Source organism: Micropterus salmoides, unplaced genomic scaffold, assembly GCF_014851395.1.
Source record: "Micropterus salmoides isolate LMB-PRFRI ecotype aquatic unplaced genomic scaffold, ASM1485139v1 Ms_hic_scaffold_297, whole genome shotgun sequence".
Classification (NCBI taxonomy): Eukaryota; Metazoa; Chordata; class Actinopteri; order Centrarchiformes; family Centrarchidae; genus Micropterus; species Micropterus salmoides.
In genome coordinates this window covers 1-24472 of record NW_024042228.1, presented here as the reverse complement: position 1 = coordinate 24472, position 24472 = coordinate 1, and the positions used below count along the sequence as shown (strand labels likewise).

The following is a 24472-nucleotide window of genomic DNA, read 5'->3' as shown; positions in this document are numbered from 1 at the left end:
AGAAGATAGTAGAAGACGTTTCTTCCCTCATCCAGAGACTTCTTCAGTTCTGACTGACTGGTAGGGAAACTCAGCTATTTAACCTCTGGGATTGTTAGCTAGGATCGTCGATACGCTGGTTCGTTAGTGCTCCTGGCTGTGGTAACGACAGTCGTCATGGTCGTTTGAGCCACCCATGGCCAAGTCTGAACGACCATTGTGGCATCTTCCTCTTGGCCTCAGGTGAAGATGCCAATGATGGTTAACTATAACTGGATGACTGAGAACCTTCACAGACATAATATTGCAGTGTGTTTAAACTTGAATTTTTATAGAAAAGGTGTTTTTTTAAAGAGATACTAAAAGCTACATGACCATCAAAATAAAATGAAAAACAATGGTTAAAATGTTATTTGGGTTATTTTTGTATCAGTACTGTACCAATATTGATAATTTTCTAACACATGTCTAGCCTTTTCCCATTTCCATTTGAGCCATTTGACATTGACAAATAATCAATTCCTAGTGTATTTGTCAGTAAATAAAATATGTCACAGCATATCTTACAGCACTGCAGTGCTCTACAAGGTGGACAGAAAAGTGTTAAGAAATTACATAAAGAAATACATTATTGTCCCTCTATTTGAAGGACGCCTTAGAAGCCGCAGGAATCGAGGGGGGACCCCCCCCCCATTCTGCGGCTGCATTTCAGGGTGTCATGCAATGATATGACCCAGGTGGGAAGGAAAAACATGAGCATTTTCTCTTATCCCCTTGAGTGGGGGTTGAGGAGTAGGCATCTGCGTTTTTGGTTACACACATTGTTTTCTTTCTTACTTGGCTGCACATTTTGCTATATGTTGATATGTTTGGAAGAACAAACGGAATGAATTGCACTCATTCATCTAGTGACAGAATTTGAAATTTGACTTGTTAAGAGACTTGTTTTACATATCAAGGTGTTGAAACTGGACATATTCCAGCTTCTCTCGGGTGTCGTGATGAATGTGTGAATTCATCCGTGGGTGGTACGATTAGATGCTTGTTATTACTGAGATCCTTTTTAATTGAACCAGTGTATTCAGGCTGCATACCTCAAGGCTACAGGGTGGGTCTTTGTCAGTTTCTTAGGCACTATTTTTGAATCTCTGCAATGTTGTCACCTTAAATTATAGATATTGTCAGTGACTTTTCTGACTCCAACAACCTCTACAACCTCCAATGGGGGTAATTACTGATGAAACAAAATTGATTTGCTTGGCTGGTTGCTTAATAAATGTTGTCCAGCAAACAACCACTCTGACGTGTCTCAAGAGTCATGCAGTATAGATGCTGGTGTGGGGACAGCATCCCAAGGGGTCTCTCTATTTCAACTACTGTCTGCTAGAAATGAAATGAGAGTTCCCAGCACTTTCCCAGAATAGGAAAGCTAAATCAAGGTTAAAAAGCACTCAGGTCTTTTACCTCAGAAAACAGAGCAGACTGGCAATGTGCTGTGATCATCCTCTGGCCCAATAAAGGCAATGTTCTGGCCTTAAAGGCATCACACTGAATACAAAAACAGGGTGTTTAAAAATTTAAGTAATTTCCCACATGCGGCCATTACTTTGATTTAGACCTGGTCCATATTTAATACTCCAAATTCACATATTATTATTATTATTAGCCAACAAGGAACCCATTACAATAAAATGCAAAATTCCAGTGAACTTAAGCATTATTGTGATTAAAAAAAAATTATGCTTTGGTTATTATTTGTAAACGGCTTCCATGGGACAAAATAGTTACTTCACTTGTGTTTAGAGAGAACCCATAATGTGTTTAATTTTATGAGCCATGTGCACATGTAGCTCTTAAAAGTATGCACAACAGAGTTATGGAAAAGTTCAAAATAAGCTGATCCAAACTATGAAATTTGGTTTGTAATATCATCATTATTCACAACCTTGGTGATTAAAAATCAGATAGATGGATTGATAACTCATAAAGCCAAATCTGCATTCCATGCATAAGTCTATGCTTGCTGGCTCTTTTCCAACTAAGAAAGCCTGCTCTCTGCTTTGAAAATAGGGCAATTTGTATCTGCCCCACTTTTATGCAGCCAACCTGATTGCCAGCCACATTGGCATAGATTGAAAGCAGCGATGATTGGGGAGTACTAACTTGCATCAGTGGAAACGTACATTGGCCCCAGTTGGCAGGAAACACATGGCACTAGTGTCTAACACCTGGCTGCTTTGCCCACAGGAAATGAAGAGGAAGAACAGGGGAAAACAAAGGCGGTGGGAAATGTTGCCAACCAGCAAACTAGACTGAAAGTAATGAATAACAAAAAACTGTTTCACTGTTATCTTTCCTTTTTTGTGTGGTAAGCTCGGAGAGTGAAGATCTCAGCCAAGAATGCTAGCTGTGATTCAAAGAAAGGATAGCCTGCTGGTGGATGCCATGGTTGACTTAGCGAGGGCTAGCTACTTCAGGTCAGCGGAGGTACCTCTTAAGCTTTTCTGACTTTGCATTCAGCAGCCCACACTCACTCACCTGTGGGGCATAATGCCTCTGTTGCTTATTATTTTAGCTCTTTCTGACCCAGCATGGCACTTCCATCAACCTCTATTCCCAAAACCCCCTATGCAAATTACCATTACATCACACTAGATTGTCCTTCCAGTGTTTACTGCAGTCCCAAAATTAATGATAAGCCCTTTGAATGTCATTATGTAATGGTGTGTGTGCATACATTATGCAGGTAAAGTGAAAGTGAAATGATTCCAGTAATAAATACTAACAAAAAAGTTTAATGTCACAGTCAGTTAGTGATATTTGCAAGAAAAGGCCAATGACCTTTAAAGTCTTACCTTGACAGTCTGGGTGGAGTTGGGGAGGCGTATGTCATATATTCCACTCTCTGTCACTCCAGATTGCAGGATCTCTGCACAGTCCTTGAAACCAGGCGGCTCCTCCTTGGGCATATTGGAGATCTCTGCAAAAACATTCAGGCATTTATTTACAGATGGCAACCTTATGGGTTTTGCACACAAATCCCAAACCCATATGTGAGTTATCTTGTAATGTTAAACTCTGGCTTAAGCCTGCGGTGTCATTATTGCATGCATGTAAAATGTGTCTGAGATTTCAATTACAAGCTGCTCTAGGTGATATGCTTCATCTAAAACAATACTTTTTCAGACCAATTACAAATCTCATGCTCTACAAAAACTGTAGAACCCCTTTTTTGCCTGAATGAGATTCTGGTATTTATTGATACTATTAGTATATCTTTGTATGCTAAATACTTGTGCATTAGTGATCTGTCCTCAGTTTCATATTGACTAATATTCTTAATCATTTATGCCTACACAACTTTTATACATGTAATGTAAAATGTATCTTTTCTTTAAAATAACTGATGTCATCAGTACAGTTTTCTCACTCTAAAACAGTAAATCCCTCAGCCTTACCATTACAGTGATTGACCATAGCTAGCAGCTGCTGAACAGTGTCTGTGAGCACAGCCTGCTGTCTCTGTAGTAAGGTGCTGTTGAGCGTGGAGCTGCCTAGCTCACCCTGGAGCTGACTGACCAGTCGACTCTGCCTTTCCAGGAGCTCTTGAAGCTGCTGCTTTTCGCCCTGCAAGCCCTGCAGCTCCCTCCCGTACCGAGCCTCCAGCGCTAAGAGCCTCTGTTCCAGAAAACTATCACAGACAAAGACAACAAAAAAATATTGATTCTTGTGTTGGCTCTTTTGCTAAAAACATCTTCACAGTGGAAACACATTATTATATCAAGTGTTAAGTTTTATATTAAATGGTATGGGTGGCAGAAAATATAAGAGAGTGGGTGCAGTTGGGGAATCCATCCATTCAGCGTTTACCTTTCACAGCAGAGGTTGCACAAACTTGCACATTTACATGAGGATGACTAATAGACATCAGCGTGACAGTCTCATTGGGCTAACATCATATAAACACCTGTACTGCATTCACAGATGGGCCTGCATGCTAAGCCTCTCCATCATAGCCATGAGGCAACAGTCTGACAACTTGTGTGTGTGTGTGTGTGTGTGTGTGTGTGTGTCTGCACAAGTGCCACAACCCCACCTCCAAATGAAGATCATAAATCCCTGCAGCCTGATCTTTATGGCTTTGACTAACAACTCTGCAGCAGTTATTTATTGAAACAATCCAGCCACCCAGATTGAACAAGCTACTTTTCAGTCCTGTGCACACGCCGCCGCTGCACTAAATGTGTATCTCAATCTCCCACCTTAGGCGACTCAGTATGTGGCCTGAAAGGAAAACTGGATCAATTCAAATGATTTTTTATATCACTTCCATTTCATATTTGCTTTGTGAGAGAACACTCAATAAACGTGGTAAAGCAAGCTAACAAATTGTTCTCCAGGATGTGCATTTTACTTGAGGAACAGTCTAAGGTAGAGCGCAGCAGTAAACCAGCACAGCACTGTTTAAACAGTTAATGAGCTTGACAGAATAAACATGGCATTTTGTATCACATTGCATCCTGGGCAATTACACCGTTAGGCTTATGATCTTGTGCTATTTAATTTAATTGTTGTAAAATATATTGCTATTAGACTGCTCTCACTCTCTCCGTAAAATGCTGCACTTCCTGCCAATATTATTTTACATGAAATACCTATGAAAACAAACATATCTCTGTGCTCTTTTAGTTGGCAGCAGCAAAACTGGCTCCATGCCCTCAAGGATCAGCAGCAGTAGTCCCATACAACCACTGCCTTCCATGTTTCCCTTTATTCCACAGCTGCCCGGCGGAAAATACTACGACCTTTCTAATTTCTTGCGTCTCGTCATGGTGTTTACCATGTGAAGATGCATTCATTTATTTACTTGTCAGAACCACGTCACTGACTTGAAGGACAAGGGCCAAAGGGCAGAGTGGGGCCAAGCAGGTCCAGATGTGTAACAGGTGTTGGAGCTGGGGCAGTGTGGTCTAACAGTCACACTTGGTACAGATGGCTAGAACGATAAACAATCAGTTACAAAGAGAGAAAACACCGCTCCTTTTCACGCCGCCCAGCACCCTGTCCTTAACCCCTGCTGGCCCTAATTTGACCTTGTGTTCCTATGGAGAAGAATGGGAAACCCCTCCTAACATGTACTGCCTATTCACTGGCCAACACACACACACACACACACACACACACACGCTTACATGCACTGACTATTCACTGGCAAACACACACACATGCTTACACAATACGCATTATATTGTTGTTAAATGCCTTCCTTTTCAGGTCTGCCTGAGTCATTCAACACATTATTTTCCAGTGGTATGAAAAGAACCAGTTTTTTTACACGCACATACAGTAATTACACTTTATATTTTGCCACCCAGTGTCAAGTAGCTTTTTCCTGGGAAAAACATTCTTTGGTGCACAGGAAGAGATGCGTTTCCTACAGCCCACAGCGGCTCATTTGGAATGAGCAAAGCAAAAGCATCAGCTAAGTGGGCAAATAAAATAGCGCCACCTACAGTAACTAAAGCCCCAGTAACAGATAATCAAACAAAGAAATCACAGTTCTTGACAGATAGGTGAAAAGAATCACAGAAATGAGAGAAATGGCCTTGTGAATTACACTTAAAAAGTAACCAATCTGTGCTGCCTGCCTGTATCTGGTAGTCTGCTGCGAAATTAACTGTGCAAAAGTGGTGTTCAGTTCTCATATCATGTCAAGGTTTTATATCTTAGTACATTCATATTACATCATAGTAACAGTTTAATCTCACAGTGATTAAAAAACATTTTGTTATCGTCATTTGAAAGATTTAGTTGGATCGGGAACCTTCTTTGACTGACAGAGCCACTTTTGCGCATCTGCCGAATGGATCCAGCAGGCAGCATGGATTTTTCACTGACATTGCCTATACACAGTCTAAACTCACCTGTTAGTGTTGCAGTGCCTAAAAACTGACTTGCCTGAATGTTCTTTGAAGTGTGTGTGTGCTCACCTGTTTTTATCACTGAGGCGTGAGATCTCCTGAGTCTGCAGGAGAATATGTTTCTCCAGCCGGTTAGTGAAGAGTGAGTACTCGAGCAGCTGGATCTCCAGGCGGCTTGTCTGGTTCAAGACCTATACATAGAAAAAAAAAAGAGAATTACTCTATCACAGACAGAATGTGCGGGTTGAGGATGAATGGGAGTTATTGATGAAAAGATTGATGGCAAAACAAAAGGATTTCATAATTCATAAAAGCACCCTTGGGAATAAACAATGTCGCACAGTATATCATAAGGCTCATAATGCTCATTCTTTGATCTTTCAATTGAAACGGGAGCAAGAATTACCTCATACGCACCTGTGACATGTTTTGAAGTTAATGAAAGATGAAACAAAAACCTCAACAAAGCAGCTCAGATATTTGTACAGGTTACGGTTTCATATCGACTTTGATAAGAGAAAAAGAAAGCAAGAGGACCAAAACAGCCCAGTCTGTAATAACAGCTCTGTGGCATGATTGAAGACACATCTGTGTTGTGCTACTGAGTTTTATGTTTTAATTGGCTTGTTGTCAGACGCCGAGCTCAACTCATTGTGTCAATCAGAGCCTTTAGAACCAAATACCAGCTGTTTGAAAGCAGTTGCCGCCACCTTTGGGCATGGCTTCTCAGCGGGTTACATCTGATTTACATTTAATTAGCTATTCGCCAAGTGTTTCGCAGGTGACATAATTTGTTTTCGCATGGGTGTGACGCCCATAGTTGTTCATTTGGATTGGCTGCAAACATGTTATCTCACGCACACTGAAACGCTTCCCGATGGGCTCACCTGGGTCTCCACGTCTGTCAGTTTGCGGGTCTGCTCAGCTGATTGGCTGAGGAGGTTGGTTCCCATTTCCAGCATGGCAGCTGTCTGGGTGTGTACTGCAGTTCTCTTCATTTCCTCCATGCCAGAGCGCACATTCTCCTGGATGAAGTTCTCCAGCTGTAAGGAGGACAGGCAGACTCTAAGAATATTATCCAGGATGTCAGATTCCTTAGTTTAATTGTGGTGATAATCATATTTTAAGAGGTTATGTCCTTGTATGTTCACTGACAGCTTGATGCAGTGTGACAGTGGGAACCTCTTGTGAGTGAGAGTGATCTATCTTTTTCACTTCAATCTGTTCAGGTACTGTGATGGAGTTATGGAATTTGGTATCCCCAGGTACTTGCAGACTCATCTATCCATCTGCAGGTCTACCTCAGGCAAATGACAACCCTTACATTAATACAAATATGCAGTGTATAGGCATTTCAATGGGATTTCAAAAAGAGCAGGACTGATGTACACCAAGAGGGTGACATCATGATATTTGTGTGAAGGACTTTAGGAATAGTCGCCTACACTCTGTAATCAATCAAGCTCAGAGATAGACACACTGGCTAAACCCATCATATTTTGCAGCAGGAGTATAAATAGGATGGCATCCATCTTGCTCCAATAAATAGATTTTCTTATTAATGTGGTTGGTTTGAGAAAGCGGCATCTGGAAGACAAATTTGTCTTTTCCTGCCGTGAACAATGGAATTTAGTTTGACGTTTAACAGGCAATGGCCTGTGCCTTGCAATAAAGCAAAGTAGAATATCGAACAATAATTTATTTATGACTTTTCTGAGGAGGGATCAGACTTTACTCGTTAAACCACATGACTGGAAAATGAAGTCTCCAAGGAGAAAGCATTCAAAATTATCCAGCTAATGAGTGGCTAGTTGCAAAAATCGAAGAGAATTCAAATGAGACTTCGATTGTTTGTTTTCTTTTCAAAAAAATGTCCATTTCAGAGAGGAATGGGATTATGCATAATGCATTGCCACAGGAGAGGGCTTTTTCATTTTTTTAATGCAGTATAAAAAATACTGATTCAAGTGGGCAAATAGAGATGAATCGGCAATTAAAATGTTTGCCTGCTTGTAATCTTTCTCTCTTTGTCTCTTACTTCCTCTTGATCTCTCTCACTAACTCCATTTTTCATTCAAACTCTCTCTCTTTCCCCTCTTGCTCAGTAAATCCGTCTCTCATATTTTGCTACTTTAGGACAACTGAGACTGCAGAAAACATATCCGTAACATATATAAGGTTATGAAGAGATTACCAAGCGGATTAAAGCCAACTTGAAAAGAAGAACAAAGATCCCAGCTTTATAATCAGCCTCATGTATTGAAACTGCTATCAGCCGCCTGTCCAAAGTGTTCCTATTACAGCCTTCTGTGATAGAGCTCAATCCAGAGGTCTTGATACACTCCATCTCCCCCTGCCAATTGCATTAATTGCAGCTCTGTCAAGCTGCACTATGCAGCCAGATTAATCACATTTGGGTTGTAGCATAATTGTGTTTTATTGTGTCTAAAAGGGACAGAGGGATCAGTGCTGAGAAAATCATAGGAGTTGTATCACTTGATATCTTAATTGTAGAGCCAATAGTGTCTGCCGGGTGTTCTGGCAAATGATAATGATAGACTGCGGCACATCAGGATAGCTATGATTGTGATATGTTTCTGTAAAAAAGGTGATTCAATTGATGTGTCAGTGCAACTGACAAGAGATAAATGCATTGTTCACGTTGAGTCAATTCACCAAAATGATGTGTGGTGTCAAAGAAAGCAGATAACTTCAGTTTTATTTGGATTTCTGCCTCCACCCAAATACAATAAATGAGAATTACATTTTATTTATGGTGCCATAAGCATTTTAAAATAACAATTGAAAATTCTACAGCAACATCTCTTTCCAGAAACAATCTCCCCGTTGCTCTGGGTAGTCGACAGATCTCACTTTGGCCAGTTTTCATTGGAACTACTTTCTGTTGAAGAATTGCTTGATGTTCTGTGGATTATCCAGCGTAACCAGGAAATTGTTTCTGGAAAGAGATTATTTTTTTCATCTGGAGTTTCACTAAGGGATGGCAGTGTCCTAAAAAATAATAGCGGATGGATTGCAATGAAATTTTGTGCAGGCATCCTAATGACTTTTAGGATCCCTGACAATTCATCTACGGCCACCAGCAGGTCAAAGTTTTCATCTTTTGAAGTAAAATATCTCAGCAGCTACAGCATTAATTGGGACACTACTTTGTACAGACATTCATGAAGTGTCCTAATGACATTGGTGATCCACTGACTTGATGAGATTGACATTTGTGGGTTTGAATGAAATGTCTGGACAATCACTGGATTGTCCTCCTCTGCTTAACTGACCAAGACTGTGATAACGTTGGTGATCCCTTCTCATCATCAGGTCAAAACTAAAATTTATAGTACTTTGGTTTATGGCCAAACTAATGACAATCCCATCAGCCTCAGCTGTACTCTGTCTTTAGTCCTAATTTTCTAATGTTAACACGCTAACAATAACCATCTGGTCAACATGTTAAAAGTTATTACCTGCTAAACATCAGTATGTGGTCATTAGCATTTAGCTCAAACCAAGTGAGCGCAACAAACCAAATTAGATTCACCCCTTTCATATTAGATGCACATATCGCAGAACCTTGACCAAATATAACCAAAACTATCTTGTGCCTAGATACCACTAGTGGTAAGTAAGAAAAGATGTTTTTGTAAGATGTTTCTAAGTCATAGTTTGAGAATGTACAAGATGGAGAAAAGGGGTATATGTGAAAATAAAAGAAAATGGAGTCTAATTGGACCATGTGAGTGAGTTAGGTGGATGACATCCTTTAGTATTGGCTTAATGAAACATTTCGGTCACCAAAGATAGCCTAGCCACCTTGATCTCTATGCAATATTTCTGTATTAGCATAATCCGCACAGGCTCCTAAAAGCACTCACAAAAGCACGCTCACATCCTTTTTGCCAACCCCTCAGGGCAGCAGAAGGCAAAATGGACTAGACGGGGGGTTGCGTTAGGGGTTAGTACAAAAGAAAGCAAACACTAGTTTCTTCTTGGAAAAACAGAGAAGGAATCTGGAAGATTAATACAGTCCCGTTGCACTCGTCCACTTGGAGATTCCTCTGCGGAACATGTTGCATTAGTGTGTGCTCCCAAGTTTTTGCGCGTGGGTGTGTGTTTTCTTTCAAGGGGTTTGGGTGGAAGGCTCACAGTAAGAGTCATACCATCCCAGGGGAGCTGTGAGTGAGCTTGTATAAAGTTTCACAGACACACCGACACTCACTTGCCTGAAGCTCTTCCGCATGGATATCACCAATTTCTCCCCAAACTTATGCAGAAAGGCTTAATGAGCTTCACAAGGTGCTGAAAGGCCTTTGCCATCTGGGGGCAAAGGTCAGTGTACCCTCGTGCATGTCTCAAAGAGGCTCTCTAGGGTCATGCTATGTTTATGTGGAAATCCCACCTACAGTGCGATCATTTATGCATCACTATGGCCTGGTGGGGGTAACTTGTTGAAAGGTTGGATCTTTGTGTTCATTCCAGACGTTATGTGGAGGACGTTAGGCAACAGAGCATGTGTCAGCAGAGCTTTTTCTTTGTGTGGGGGGGATTTAAATTGCACAGCTCGGGTAGAGAAAGAGTGAAAGAGAGAAAGTACATGCTGAACAGAATATGCCCAAGATATATGTCACGCTTTTGTATAATACAACTTAGTGTGTACTTTGCAGACTGTATGCATGAATAATTTATCGCACGCATGAGGGAAAGTGTGTGCACTCCCTCACCATCCCTTCCTCGCTCTGTCTCTCAGACACACATGTGGCCTCATCAGAGGCTACTCATGGAAGCTAGGTCTCCAGTTCATAGACTGAGCATCAGACAGAGTGTGCACAGGGGAACCGAGTGCGTGTTTTCATATGTGTTTTTTCGAGTGCATGTCGAGGGAGAGCGAGCAAGCTAGACAAGGAGTATGAGATCTGATGGTCGACAAGTCAAGGTGTGAGAAGAGACACATCCATCATCCCAGAGGTGCAGAACGGTCCAGATTGAAGTGAATGAGATGGATAGAGAGGAACGGAGTGTCAAACGAAAAGTAAGACTGGGGAAAGGAAAGGGCGGAAAAGCGCAGGCAATTTTGTGGTGAGTGAGAGTTAGAGTGGGAAGTGACAGTAGCACAGGAAGCACTTTGGCATTCATAATACCCCATTTTCAAATCCTGAAATATAATCAACATGTTTGCTCTCGGCCGGCCAATCTAAACACTCGACATAGACTGTTATAATCGTCCGAGGATTAGTGTATACCATAAATATTCTGTGAGTGATGCAGACAAGAATAGAGAGACGGGTGGAGAGGGGTGACGTGTCAGTCAGTCTGTCTTAGACAATGGCCCAACACTGATTCTGTGCCCTGATGACCTTAGCAATGAAAACACTATTGTGAAGCCACTTTTAATCGCATCATTTCATTTTACTCGTAATCCGGGCTAAATGGAATTGCAAAGGCCAACGGCCCAGAAAAGAGACATGCTGTAATGTGTCTCTATGAGATAAACAACAATTTGTCACAGAGAAACATTTTTACGTCAGCTGAGTTTCTTACAGAGAGTTTTTAAACGGCCTAAAACATGAGTCAAGAGTGACGCTTCTGTGTACTTGTTGCCTGTGGAGGGGTGAACATACTAATTGTGCAGGTTTAACTGTGCAAGACATATTTGGCACCGTTTGATATTAGCAATAGTTTTTCGTCTAGTCTTTCTCCTCTCGCATGCAACAGGGAGTTCTGGCATCCCAGAGGTCTTAAATACAAAACACACTCATACACCAGGCGTTGTCATGGAGCCAGATATACATACAGCAGGCATCCAGGAAATCCCAGCTAAGCGTTGAACTTATCAATAATCAAGGCTTGTCAGCACATGAGATCAGATAGTGTGCTCTGTGGACATCCCATGCTTATATTTTTGCATTATGTTTGAAGGCTAAAATGTGACATGTGGAAAGGCCAAGAAAAAGGCGATGTGACAGCTAAGTAAGGATGGTTAGATGACAGAGGACAGAACTGGGTGTTTTAGTTCAGAGACCTTACCTTCTGCAGCCACAGGGTGTTATTCTCCATGGCACTCTCCAGATTCTCCAGCTTCCTCTCCTGCAAGGTGGGCCTCTCCTTTTGGGCCTTATCCGGCTTGGATTGACTTGTATCAGGGTCTGCCTCAGGTGGAGAGTCCCTCTGGAGGGTGTTGGTGACCTGGAAGTCCTTTAAGGGATGGCAGTGCTCCACCTCAGGGAGGATGAAGGTGTAGCTGCACGGGCCGTGCTGCACTTGGTGCTGTTGGCGCTCTGAGCCAATCGCCGTGGCCAGCAGGTAGGCCAGGTAGGCAAGGGTCAGGGCCAGCAGGCGGCCCATGTCAGGGGAAAGAGAGGAGAAGGGGAGGGAGGGAGGAGAGGGGGAAGAAAGAGGTTGCTCCACCTGGCAGAGCAGAGAAGTGGGTCAGGTGAATTTCCCCTTTGGTTCTCTATATATCTCTTGTATCTTTTTTCGTCTCTTGTTAAAGTATCCCTCAAGACTCTGTCTTCCTCCTGTCTTCTTAGTCCAACTCCTGCTGCTCCTGTCTCTGCTTTATGAGTTTCTCTTCTCCTCTTTTGGCTGGTCCCCCTCTTTGCTGTTGCATCCAGAGGTTTTCTTTAGCCCAGTCCCTGCTCCCGCTGTTCCTCGTGAGGGTAGACAGAAAACACACACAGGAAAAGGGGATTGCCTCTTGTTGTAACTCCAACACGCAGCCAGCGCATGCAGCTCCGTCCAGGAAACCAACAACAGACTTCCCTCCCACCATTTATCTCTCTTCTGAAAAGTCACTTTCCTCACTGCCTTCTTTTCAAGCTTCCGGAGTCCATGCGTTGGTCCACAAAAGAGGTGAGAGGAGGGGTGGAGTGGAGAGTGGCCCGCTTCAGGATGTTGACTGACCTGGTAAAGCTTATAGAGTAGAGAGAGCGGCGTACCTCTCCACACACATACACACATGCACCTCCTTAGCACATAATCACTCAACCACCCTTCCCTGTTCTGCAACTAGGAACTTTCTCTAACAACTTTTTCTCCCTCCCATCTCTCTCTCTCTCTCTCTCTCTCTCTCTCTCTCTCTCTCTCTCCCCTCTCTATTTATATATATTCTTTATTGCCGTGACCATAATTAAGTACAGAACAAAGGCTGTACATTTAAGAAGGTAAAATAATAAAGCCTGATAATTCAGAATGCTAGTAAAAAAACAACAAATGGTTTCTGATAAGATATTTTAAATTCAAGGTTCAGTTACTAGATTTTGCCTTTTCAGCTCTATCTCACAAAGCTTTCGACCGTGTCACTCATAAAAAGGCTGCCAGGTAGGCCAAAAGTTCTGAGGAAAAAAGTAGTAAGTGAACCTTGAGATCACAATATTTTATTAAAATGAGATAGCAAGTAGTTTAACATGCTTAACAATGTAACATAATGATAGGAAAGAGAACAACAAAAGCAGATAGATTTTGAAGGTGTTGTTCTACTGGTTTCTGGCTGGCTCTGCTCTGACGCATTTAGCTGTTTCCAAAGCAATGTTACTGTAGCTTTTCCCGAAGTAAATACTGAATTTGTTTTTTTTTAGTTTGAAAGTGTGTTGAATTCTTGGTATTGGAGTTTTATTTTGGTGAAGAACTTGGTTCTTCTGTTTTGAGGCTGCACCATGTGCTGCACTGTCTCTACCTCTTGTTGTTGGCTAACCATACTGTGTCTGTTTTTTTCTGGTTTCCCAGGTTTGTCTCTGTCCACCAGTCTCAATGGCCAAGTTTGTGGTCAGTCAGTCAGTATTTAATTAAAGTATGTAGTTAAATTCAAACAGAGATTTGAATTCCCCTCACGTTTGTGGAAGGAAATATAATTATAGTAATACTGCAGCTGTTGTGTCTACTTTTCAAAGGACAACTGTTTTAAGCTACACACTGTCCACTAAGAAATTTGATGCTAGTTAGCCTAGCTTGCTAACATTAGCACCAATTCCAACTAGACATTATTTTCCCTTCGTGGTATTTCAATGCATTGTCCAGCTCCTGCACACTGTGTTGTGTTTGTCTCACATTATTCAAAGGAAAGGGGCCTACTTACCAGTAGCTACCTCTGATTTATGGGTCCAGAAGAATTAATGGCAAATGTCCAGACTTAAAAACTCTCACCTATACGTATTGTCCTGTAACCTCAGCACTCCCTGTTTGTAATCACAACTAATGCAGGGGGTACTGAAATTACAAAAGTATTTCAGTGTCCACCCACACTCACACACATTTTTTGACATGCGACCAACTAATTACACAAAACTCACTGCCACTTGGTATTTTCTGTTCAATGCTAAATAGCACTGTTTAGCAAGTTACCTTGAGTTTTTTGTTGTAGAGCTTGTAAGAGCTGGTTTCAGTGCCTTTAAAGTGTTTATAGAATTTTATTGCTCTCCTTTAGATACTAATTAAAAGTAGAAATTGGTCTAATTTAACTTGGCATCCAATGTTTGTTCTGTTTCAGTGGACTCCAAGGACTCTCTCTCTCTCACTTTCACTGTCAGCCAAACCTGCCTCTCCATCACGTTTCCTCCCTCTACACAATTATTGTTTTATTCATATCGCCACTATTTTCTGACGCTTCATAAATGCCTTCCCGGCCTTATCTCTCACTGTGGTATAAAAGATTCAATCCATACTACAGCACAGATCGTCCACTTAATCATAGTCTGAAAGGACGTAGTCACAGCAGGGCACCAAACTCACTTTCAATACATCCTGCTTCTTTTCACCACTATCATGTGGCAGTGATAGAGTACCACTGACTCAAACAAGCAAAATGAAAACTCTCCAAGGAAAGCAAGAAAGGAAGTTGCCCGGTCACATATCTGACATGATGACTGTTTGTTTACCTTCTGTGATCAATTACTCCCAAAGAGGAACAAACTAACATGACTTTCAAATTCAACATATTTTTTTATTTGCTTTTTCCCATGTTCATAGTGCACTTGGAGGCAAGTGTACAGTATGAAAGTCTTAATGTTTCATATGCCTTTCATACATTGTTGAGTCTTAGCCCTTATCTTCCAAGCATGATAAGCATTCCACACTGCCACTGTTGTGTGGACACTTAATGACCCAGCAGCTTTAAAACCCAGTGTGTGGCCCCGTCACTCAGCATACCAGTGGCTTGGATATATAGCAATATGCATCAACTCATATCCATCCCAGTTATTCATGCACTGCATATACAGCAGTAAACACCTTGCGATTGCTGCACGATTGATTGATTTTCAGTAGTAAATTAACTTCATCCTATAGATGATTTCCCAAGCAGAGCTGTCAGTGTATGATGTTGAAAAACAAGAAAAACAAAGACTGTTGTACTTCAGCCTTTAACTATGGTGTGGTTTTGTTGAATGCGCAGTATCTCTCTGTAGACAGTGGTCAGACATCAAATTGACTTGTATGGTGATTAACTTAAATGACTTCCAACTACTGTTCATGGCAGGAAGAATTCCCTATGGTATCTATTTTTGCCATGGATAATAATATGATGTCACTTGATGTTCAATGCTGTCCCACAATTGCGAAAATCTGGACACTTGGAAATGAGCAACACAAGATAACTGGAAATGAACAAAGTTTTCCAACTCAGATGATCCATGCACAAGTATGCTGCTTTTATCTGTAAAACATATTTACATGTGAGACTTGTTTGAGGTGAAATGAAAGATGGATATAGCAAGTGTATTGGGTAACAGGACGCAACAGAGTAATGATCTCGTGCAAACTCACTGACACTGTAATATCCTGAGGGAGAGCTCTGAACGTGGTTCCCCTTGTGGCCTCTTTTTGGAGAATAAAAAAGTGAACATTCACATTTTATTGCACTTAGTTTTTCATATAAAGACAGACCGCTAGGAAGATGGGATAAGATCTTTTTGGCAGAGGACAGGACCAAGCAGAAATAAACCAAGTAGCAATCAAAGCAAGTCACGTTGGAGAGCGATGTATCAATATGATTATTTATGGAGATGGCTCGAATGATCAAACTGAATCAGGTCTGCTGTGTGTCCAGAAATACTATAACTATATGTATCATCACACTGTTTCCAGTGTTCAATCACAACATGAGAGTAAATATTCAATATTAAACAGAGTCTGCTTTCAGTTACGCAACTGGAAATGAGTGAAAGTGAAAAGCAGTTGTTGCTGTGTGCAGAGGGGAGTTTGACCGCCATCCAGTACTCTTTCATAAAACAAATAACTGCTCATAAACCAGCCAGAACATCCCATTCTGAAACACTCTGTAGATAATCTCACATCACATATATGCATGTGAGTAAGCTGTGGGATACATGTAGAACAAACATACAAACAAGCTCTCTTGTTTCTTCTTTGGAAAGACATTCACGATCCCCAGACGAGGAATCCTACTGACTTTTTGGTCATTCTCTGACTCTTCCTCTTGCGCCACTATGAGGCGCCATACAATTTTGGACAGACATTCATGTTCCCTACAGGATCAATTCTAATAACTTGGTGATCTCTTAACTTTTCACTGGGTCAACATTACTCTTTGTCAGATTGCTTGGTTTATGACCAGATATTGGCTAAACCAATGACCCTCCTGTAGCTAAAGTTTGTGTTTATTTAAATATCCTCCATTGGCGAAGGTGATCAATTATGTGCTACAATAAAAACCTGTGTTGGTATTTTTTCATGTCAGTCATTTGCAGTAATTTTATATTTATTCCAAAACTTCAAAGGAATCATCTCATATTTAATGTCTATGAAGATTCTCAGTCATCCAGGTCATAGTTATCCAACGAAAGTTAAAATCAAGGGCAACTGGACTTGGTTGAAGATCTTCAACCTTGATTTTAACCTTCGTTGGATCTCATATTTAATGTTAAGTGCTTTGAATATTGAAAAGTATAGTCAAAGATATACACATTTTCTGCCATATAAAGCAAAGTATAGTGTTAAAAGAAATTGCCTGTGGCCCATAATTCATAGTGTACCGCAGTTTAACACTCTTCCAGGGGAACACTGGTTGTTTAGTTTAGGGTCTCCTGTCAGGCTGAGGTATTTCCCACTGCTCCCTCAAAGCCCTGAATCAATCTGCCTGCTGGATTTGAAGGTGACATTCAGTCTCTCCTCCCTCTGGTCAGGATGTAGCGACTGGGTTTCTTCCTCGTCTGCACCACTTGTCACCCAACCCTGTCCCCTAACAAAAGTACTATTGAAGTGACAGAAACAAAACTGTAAAAAAACAGAACAATAAAAGGAGAGCAATCGTTTAGGATCAAGAAAAGAGAGAAAACACAATGTCATTATTTTATTTTATTTTATGCTGAATCCATCTGTAGCCTCACGTAGTGGGACCCGTCACTCCACACAGCAATCTACACCTTCCTCCTGGGCAGGGTGGAAAGACCAGAGAGAGAGAACAAAACAGCCCCAGATTCCCCTTAAAAGTTTTTCCTGTAATGGCCCGTCCAAAACACTTAACACGCTCATCCACTCTCATCTACTCAGGCTGTCACTCACAAATGACCATCTGTTAAAGATCTATTTGTACAGACTGGTACATGTGAGAAATGTGAGAAGCACCCCACTCAGGCTGGCTTTTTGCTGTCTGCAGTGGGTTAATAATAATTATGATAACAATGATTATGATGTTAGCATAGCTTTACTGCCTCCCCTCGTGCTGTTTCTGGGTGAACAAGGAATCCAGGCAACAGAGAGCCCAGGGGAGCTGCTCTGAAGAGAAAACAGAGTTTAGCTCTGCTAATTTGAACTGGAAATAAAATGAACTTGAATGAACCCCATCTGACAAACCAAAGAGCGAGACAAGTCCTGCTTTATTCAGTGTACACTAAAGACATGCAGGGCAACTAAATCAAACTCCTGATGCGTTCACTCCCTTGTGGTTCAAATCACTTGGGCAAAGACGCTTGAAGATGACATAGTCACAAACTGACAGGTCCAGAACAAACAAAGCTCCATACTCTGAGCTGGAAGACTGGTTGTTACTGAATGCCATGGGGAGTGATTCACCCGTGGACCCTTTTGATTGTGTACACAATGATACGCGTTCATTTCCATGGAGACTAAACAAATAGAACAGTTGGTGTCGCTCTCTCCTGATACAGGATAGCTTTACCTCCTCTGACCCACCTATCAAAGCAACCAGGCCAAAGAGGAAATTCCTGCACTGGCAAGAAAAATCTATTATTGACCATAAAACCCAACCTTACTGCAATTAAAAATGAAATGTACTTGTGTGGAATTGATTGAGGATGATGCAGACAGGAAATAAATAATGGCGTTGACAAATGAGCACTTGGGAAAAAACGGTTTCTCATTCCAACTCCAGCATTCAGTCGAATATAAAACGCACACAGGTGAAGAGTTGTGAGAATGCGGCGTTCAGTGTATGTTCAGGACTGCCAACCACTCTACGTGGACAATTTAACAGCTCTCATAAAAACAGGAACATTAAGCAAAGCAGGTCCATGTCTTTCTCTCATCGACCTTCCTCATCAGTTCCCCATTTGGTCCACTTCTCTTGAATGAAAAATGTCCTGTGTCGCTCTTCCTTCATAAATGTCACCATCTAAATTGCTATTCGGATCCCTCTGTGACACATGCGGTTTGCTATGTGAGAGCTGCCTGTTACACAGCCCAGAGACCATTATTCATAGCAAGCTGTCTCTTGTAAAACACCACAAGAACCTGTTCGAAAGCCTGGGCGCAATTAATTAGAGAAATAGGCAGATGAACACCATAATGTGTTGTGTTTTTCCACTGCTGCTTCCTGCCCAGTGATGACTTATGCAGGATTTTAACAGGATTGGTTGTGGTGCTTAGTAAGGTGTGATGATGGCGGTGAATGCGCATATATAAAATCATGATGACACAACAGAGGCTATACTGAAAGCCATCAGGAAAATCATCTACTTCATGCAGTCACACTTCACGTCACTTCTGCTCCTTTAACATGTGTGTTTCCATTCCATTCACTCCCTCTGGTCAGAGAGGTTGTCAGTGGCTCCACACGTGATGCAACTATAAAGACCTGTAATGTGCTTCATATGTGATTTCAAACTGCAAACTGTGTGAGGCAGTGAGTGTGTGTGCATGGTTAGGAGGCACCGCTCTTGTTGTGCAGTGAGATTAGGTTATGCAAAGCATTTTATGGATGAAACACATATTGGAAGCAGCTGCTTTTCCCCAGCTGTTCTCGCATTGCCTTTGTTGTGTGTTGGGGATCAGGAAGTCCACCCTGGTGACCAATAGCCCAACCATTGCTACCTTCCAAGATAATTAAACATATACTTAGGTATGCAGGACTGAATTAGTTTGCTTTTACTGAATGTGAAGTGAGTTCTTTTAGGATGGCTGCAGTGTCAAGATACTGTATCTTGACAATGCTTGCTGGATTACAACTGCTGTGTAGGTCTTTACTTTGTAAAATGATAGGGCTATTAACGCCTGTGTGTTTGAGAGTGAAGCAAACATGTAAACAGTCTTCTACACACATGTCTGTACTTACATTAGGTTTCATGAGGAACACATGCAACATGACCTCTGACCCTTCATACACTCAGTAGTCATTTTCCTTTTCCTGACACCAGCACCTGGGTGCAGTTTTTCACATTGCCCATTTTCACCCTGGGGGGTATTCTTTCTGTGTGTGTGTGTGTGTGTGTGTGTGTGTGTGTAAACATGTGTATTTGTGTGTTTGCGTGAGCATGTGCATGTACATTTTAGGCCCCTAGCGTCCGGTTCTGGAGGTGGTAAGATTGTCATTGATTGGAGCTCATTAGTGTGTTGCCTTTCAGAGAAGTTATGGTTCTGAAGTTCAATGATAAAGAGTTGTGTGTGTGTGTGTGTGTGTGTGTGTGTGTGTGTGTTTGTGTGTGGTCCTCCGATAAACACACAAGGCTTGACTTTTCTTGTATTTTACTGAAGTTGTTTCCTCTTTTTTTGTTTTGTTTTGTTAAACTGAAACATTACAGAATAAGAATATAAATCAGAACCCAAAACATGAACATATGCGTACAGAGATTACATATGATACACATAACTATGTTACTACACAATTCCTATCAAAGTGTAAAACAAGCAATGTAGCCTACTGTATGAAAACACAATTCACCTACCAGGGGAGGACTGGGAAAAAATTCAGCCCTGGGCATTTTGAGCAGCAGACTTTTTCAGACCAATTTATGGAGTAAATGTCTTTATTTATATGAATGGCAGCAAAAAATTCAGCAGGTGACAATTCAAAATATAACAATAAAATGAATATAATGCAGTAAAATCAGTAGCTTTTTTTGTTGCTTAAGTAATTTTCTTGGACAATGCACATTTGTTTCTTCATATTTAAATTGCATTGCACATTTTCTTATTGTGCAAATAAACAAAGCATTTTCTTTTGTGATTTAACATTTCTTGTTCCAAGCTATTTTTCAGAACATATTCTTTGGGACATGTCCCCACCGACCCCAGTGTAAATGACACCACTGGTAAAAGATTTGTAACATTTTATGTATGTGACTTACACACTCAATAGTTTTTTAAGAGCACACAACAAATTTGCACATGCATTTAAAACTGTCCATCTGAGTATGTTGTAGAGTCTGTGCTCTCTTTCTGTTTGTTAGTTACTGTCTTTCTCTACTGCAGAGTCAATTACAACCCGAACATTTTTGTGTGACTGTTTTCTTCCTACCTCTACCACGCTCCCTGTCTCTGCTAGGCCTACAGTAGCATCCTTCCTCCCAGCACTAGCCTACAAGAAGACCAGGGCTCTCTGTCTGTACCGATTACAGCAACATCCATGAACACAGTAGCCTATAGAACATTGCAGAAAAATGTTTTCTCACACACTGCTCTCAACTTTGGAATACACATGAATAAAAATATTACTCACTAGCCTACTCAATTCTGCTCTCCTTGCCTTCACTTCTAATATTTCCACACAAGCACAAAATATACACCTCTGCAGCAAACACAGCGGCTTGCCCTACCTCTTTCTTTTTCTCTTTCCCTGTATTTGTCGGCCCTCTTGACTTTCTCCATCAGCAGTGGGGTGTTTTATGAAGTGGCCGAAATGACACAACACTCGTGATTTTCACCCGCGATACAGTTTGTGAAATATCCACCTTCTGAGTCTTATAACGTAATGGATGATCATTTATCTCAGTGTTTCTCTGCAAAATGCTTAAATGGGTCTCCAAATATTTTGGGCAGCCCTTAATGTACCACAACAGCTGTCCAAGTAAAACTGATGTGTGGGAAACACTGATATTAATATCAATCTGACTGGGCCACCCCGAAACAAATAGTCCAGGCCCCTCTGGCATATGCCAGAATAGCCAGGTGGCCAATCCGCCCCTGTCACCTACCACAATATCTACAAGTCATAAAACAATTAAAGAGCAGAGCTAGCTACTGCTGTGCTGCTAGCTAACAGAGCACATGTTTGACCAAAACATAAAAACTTTCTAACATGACATTCCTTAAGTGATTGAAAATGATTTACACATTACTTACAGGCACATAGTCTCCAAGGCAGAAGTGTATCAGAAATACATTCAGCAACATGGGGGACCCCCAGACCCTCCGATTGAACATTTCATCAATATTTCTTAATTTATCATTAAGGTGAAACGGTGCCACATTAACAAAGACTTTAGGATACTTCATGTATGCATGCCTGCATGTACAGTATGTAGACTCAGCTGGGATTAAATTAAATGAGAAAAGTTGATCTACAGCAGAAACTAAATAATATATAAATTATTTTATTTTGAATTGTTACCTCAGACATTTCCTCAATAAATTGGTGCACAAAAATTCACCAGAATACAGGAAATTAAGTGTTTAAAGCCCAAATTTTTCAGGCGGAGGAAAATCCGCCAGAAAATGACACAGATGTTAGTTACTGTGTAGAGGTCATTTACTGTTGATTTACAGACGTACTTAGGGTAGGTGGCAACTGGGGGTTGGGGTGTGAAAACAGGTGAAGACCTGAAAGATTTCTGGGTTGGGGTAAGCCCCCAATGTTTCAACAGCCTGGAAACGCCCCTGCGGCGTTCCCTTTTAAGCTTTACTTGTTACTGTAGCAAGTCAGCTGCTGCTAACTAGCTCACTTCAGTTAGCCTGCAGCCACTGGCCAACTTAGCTTACTCTGCCCATACTAGAAACTCGGAGCACTGGAGTGTGTGTTTAAGTTTACACCTTTACTGGAGGATTTTTAGTGGTGGACTGAGGCTGAAGCTGAGCGGAGGAGTCACGGGGATGGTGTCCGATTGATTCTCAAAGCGGCAGTAGAACTGGTTCAGCTCATTTGCCAGGCGAGACTCGTTTGGGTTTATAGTTTGTGATCCATCTGAACCCCCTCCAGACAGACGTGGCGTCGTTTGCAGAGAACTGGTTCTTTAGTCTCTCTGAGTACAGTCGTTTAGCTTCTCGCACCTCCTTGCTAAACCTGTACTTTAACACCCTGCACCCGGCCCTGTCTCCACTCCTAAATGCCTCCTCCTTTTTCAACCTTAGCTGTCTGAGTTTAGCTGTAAACCAGGGTTTGTCATTGTTATAACTCACCCTGGTGTGTGTTGGTATACATGTGTCCTCACAGAAGCTGATGTAGGACGTCACAGCCTCTGGAAACTCATCCAGATTGTTGGTAGCCTTCTTGAAAACGTCCCAGTCAGTGCAGTCCAAACACGCCTGAAGATCCTCAATAGTTTCACTAGTCCACTTCTTTGATGTCCTCACTACAGGTTTACAGAGCTTTAGTTTTTGCCTGTAAGCAGGAATCAGATGGACCATCACGTGATCAGATTGTCCCAGTGGAGCGCGTGTGACGGCGTGATAGGCACTGCTAACTGTGATCTAAAGCGTTCACCTCTCTGGTTGGACACTTAATAAACTGTCTGTATTTGGGGAGTTCTTGGCTGAGATTTCTCCTGTTAAAGTCACAGAGAACAATAACAAGGTAGTCCGGGTTTGTCTGCTCCATACACAGTATCTGGTCGGCCAGCATGCGCAGTGCGTCCTGAGTTGGCCTGGTGCGGAATGTAAACACAGACCAGAGTGAATGAAGCAAACTCACGGGGGGAGTAAAACGGTTCCCATTGGTCATGGCCTCTGTTGGTCTCTGAGTCTGTGCTTGGGTCCGTCTGCCATGTTCACTCATTCACCCAGGGAGCTAGAATCAGTCCGCACAGAGTCTGCATAACGTGGTGGGGCCATGACCACATCAACTACTGGGTATACGATGATCAAAATCTGTGACAAATCCCTCATTAGCTGTGGTTTTTACAGGAAACATGTAAATAGAAAAGAAGATTTGTTCTTAAAATAATCCCTTTGTGTAATCCTCATTTTTACAAAATGTACCTGTAATCTGATCATGTCTTTATTTTCTGTACTGTAACGTTACTTATTTTTGTATCCTGATTACGTAACACCGTTACATGTAATCCGTTACTCCCCAACCCTTTAAGCAACAATCTCATTTAATATTCAGGCTAGCTCTAACCGTTTCGTATCATCTAAACATTTAGATAGATAGAAATAGTAACATACTGAAAAGCAGACAGGTGGGCTAACGATGATGTAACGTTGGCTAAATGCACTAAATGTACCTTTATCATGTAACGAGCATTGATTAACTTCAGTGTCAAGCTGATAAAAATATTAATGTAATGTTGCAGTGAGAGTTCACCTGAGTTTCCAGCATGTTATGTGAAGCTGTCTCTCGGTGTGTCTGTCTATAGCCACTTTCACACTGCCTTATTTTCCGGGAGGATTGTGCCAATATGCCGGCTGGCTTCGCTGTCTGAAAGGTTTAATTTGATCTGCCTCAGATCTATTGTGGGATCTCTGTATGAAAGCGGTTGTGTTTCGGATAATGCTCGCACATGAGCAGACATACAAGCGCACATCTGGTTGCAATCTTAAAACTGCACCGTTAGTGGCCGCTGAAAAACTATACTACCCCTTTAAGGTTGTTAACTGCACCAAATTGCATGAACATTCACTAAAGTAAAATGCTTTGATGGCAGTTAAGATTACACTACTCTGTTAAGCTAGTTAGCCTAACTTTTAGCAGGAACACTTAGATGTTTCCTTTTTTAAACTACTGTCTCATTTTGTTATATGGAACAACAAAACTGAATCACCAAGATGTTGGTCATCAAAAAGGATATTTTCAATTACAGATGCAGCTCTGGGTAAATAGAAAATCATTTGCTAAGGCTAATTGTGGCTATCTTCCTAGCTAATTTAATTTGACATGGGTCAATCTTATCACTAATAATTGTTCTAAAATGGTAAGTGCTTTGAGACTAGAAAGTGGACATATGCAGCCTCCAGGTTAGATAGGAAACAAAATATATATCACACTTAATAATTTATGTATCTAAATGTAATGAGACACAGCAGGTGGAGGTGAAGTGGAGGATGGCAAATTCCTGCCTTTGCTGAGACGGAGCATTTACAGCTGTGCTCATCTGACAGCCTGGTTCATAGTGAAACTAACTTAAAATGATGATCCTCGATATGGCAAATGTTCT

At 41.4% G+C, this 24472-nt stretch overlaps 1 protein-coding gene across 1 annotated transcript; it reads right to left on the bottom strand.

The window, feature by feature from the left end:
• Window positions 1–1443: 1443 nt before the first annotated feature.
• Window positions 1444–12872, bottom strand: LOC119882191 (angiopoietin-2-like; the record flags this gene model as incomplete). Its single annotated transcript, XM_038692187.1, has 6 exons — window positions 11940–12872; window positions 6788–6943; window positions 5970–6091; window positions 3438–3670; window positions 2835–2959; window positions 1444–1527 (listed from the first exon to the last, which is right to left on the bottom strand). Coding segments are annotated over exons 1-6 (1038 nt in total), but the record flags the coding sequence as incomplete, so codon positions are not given.
• Between the last annotated feature and the right edge of the window lie 11600 nt (window positions 12873–24472).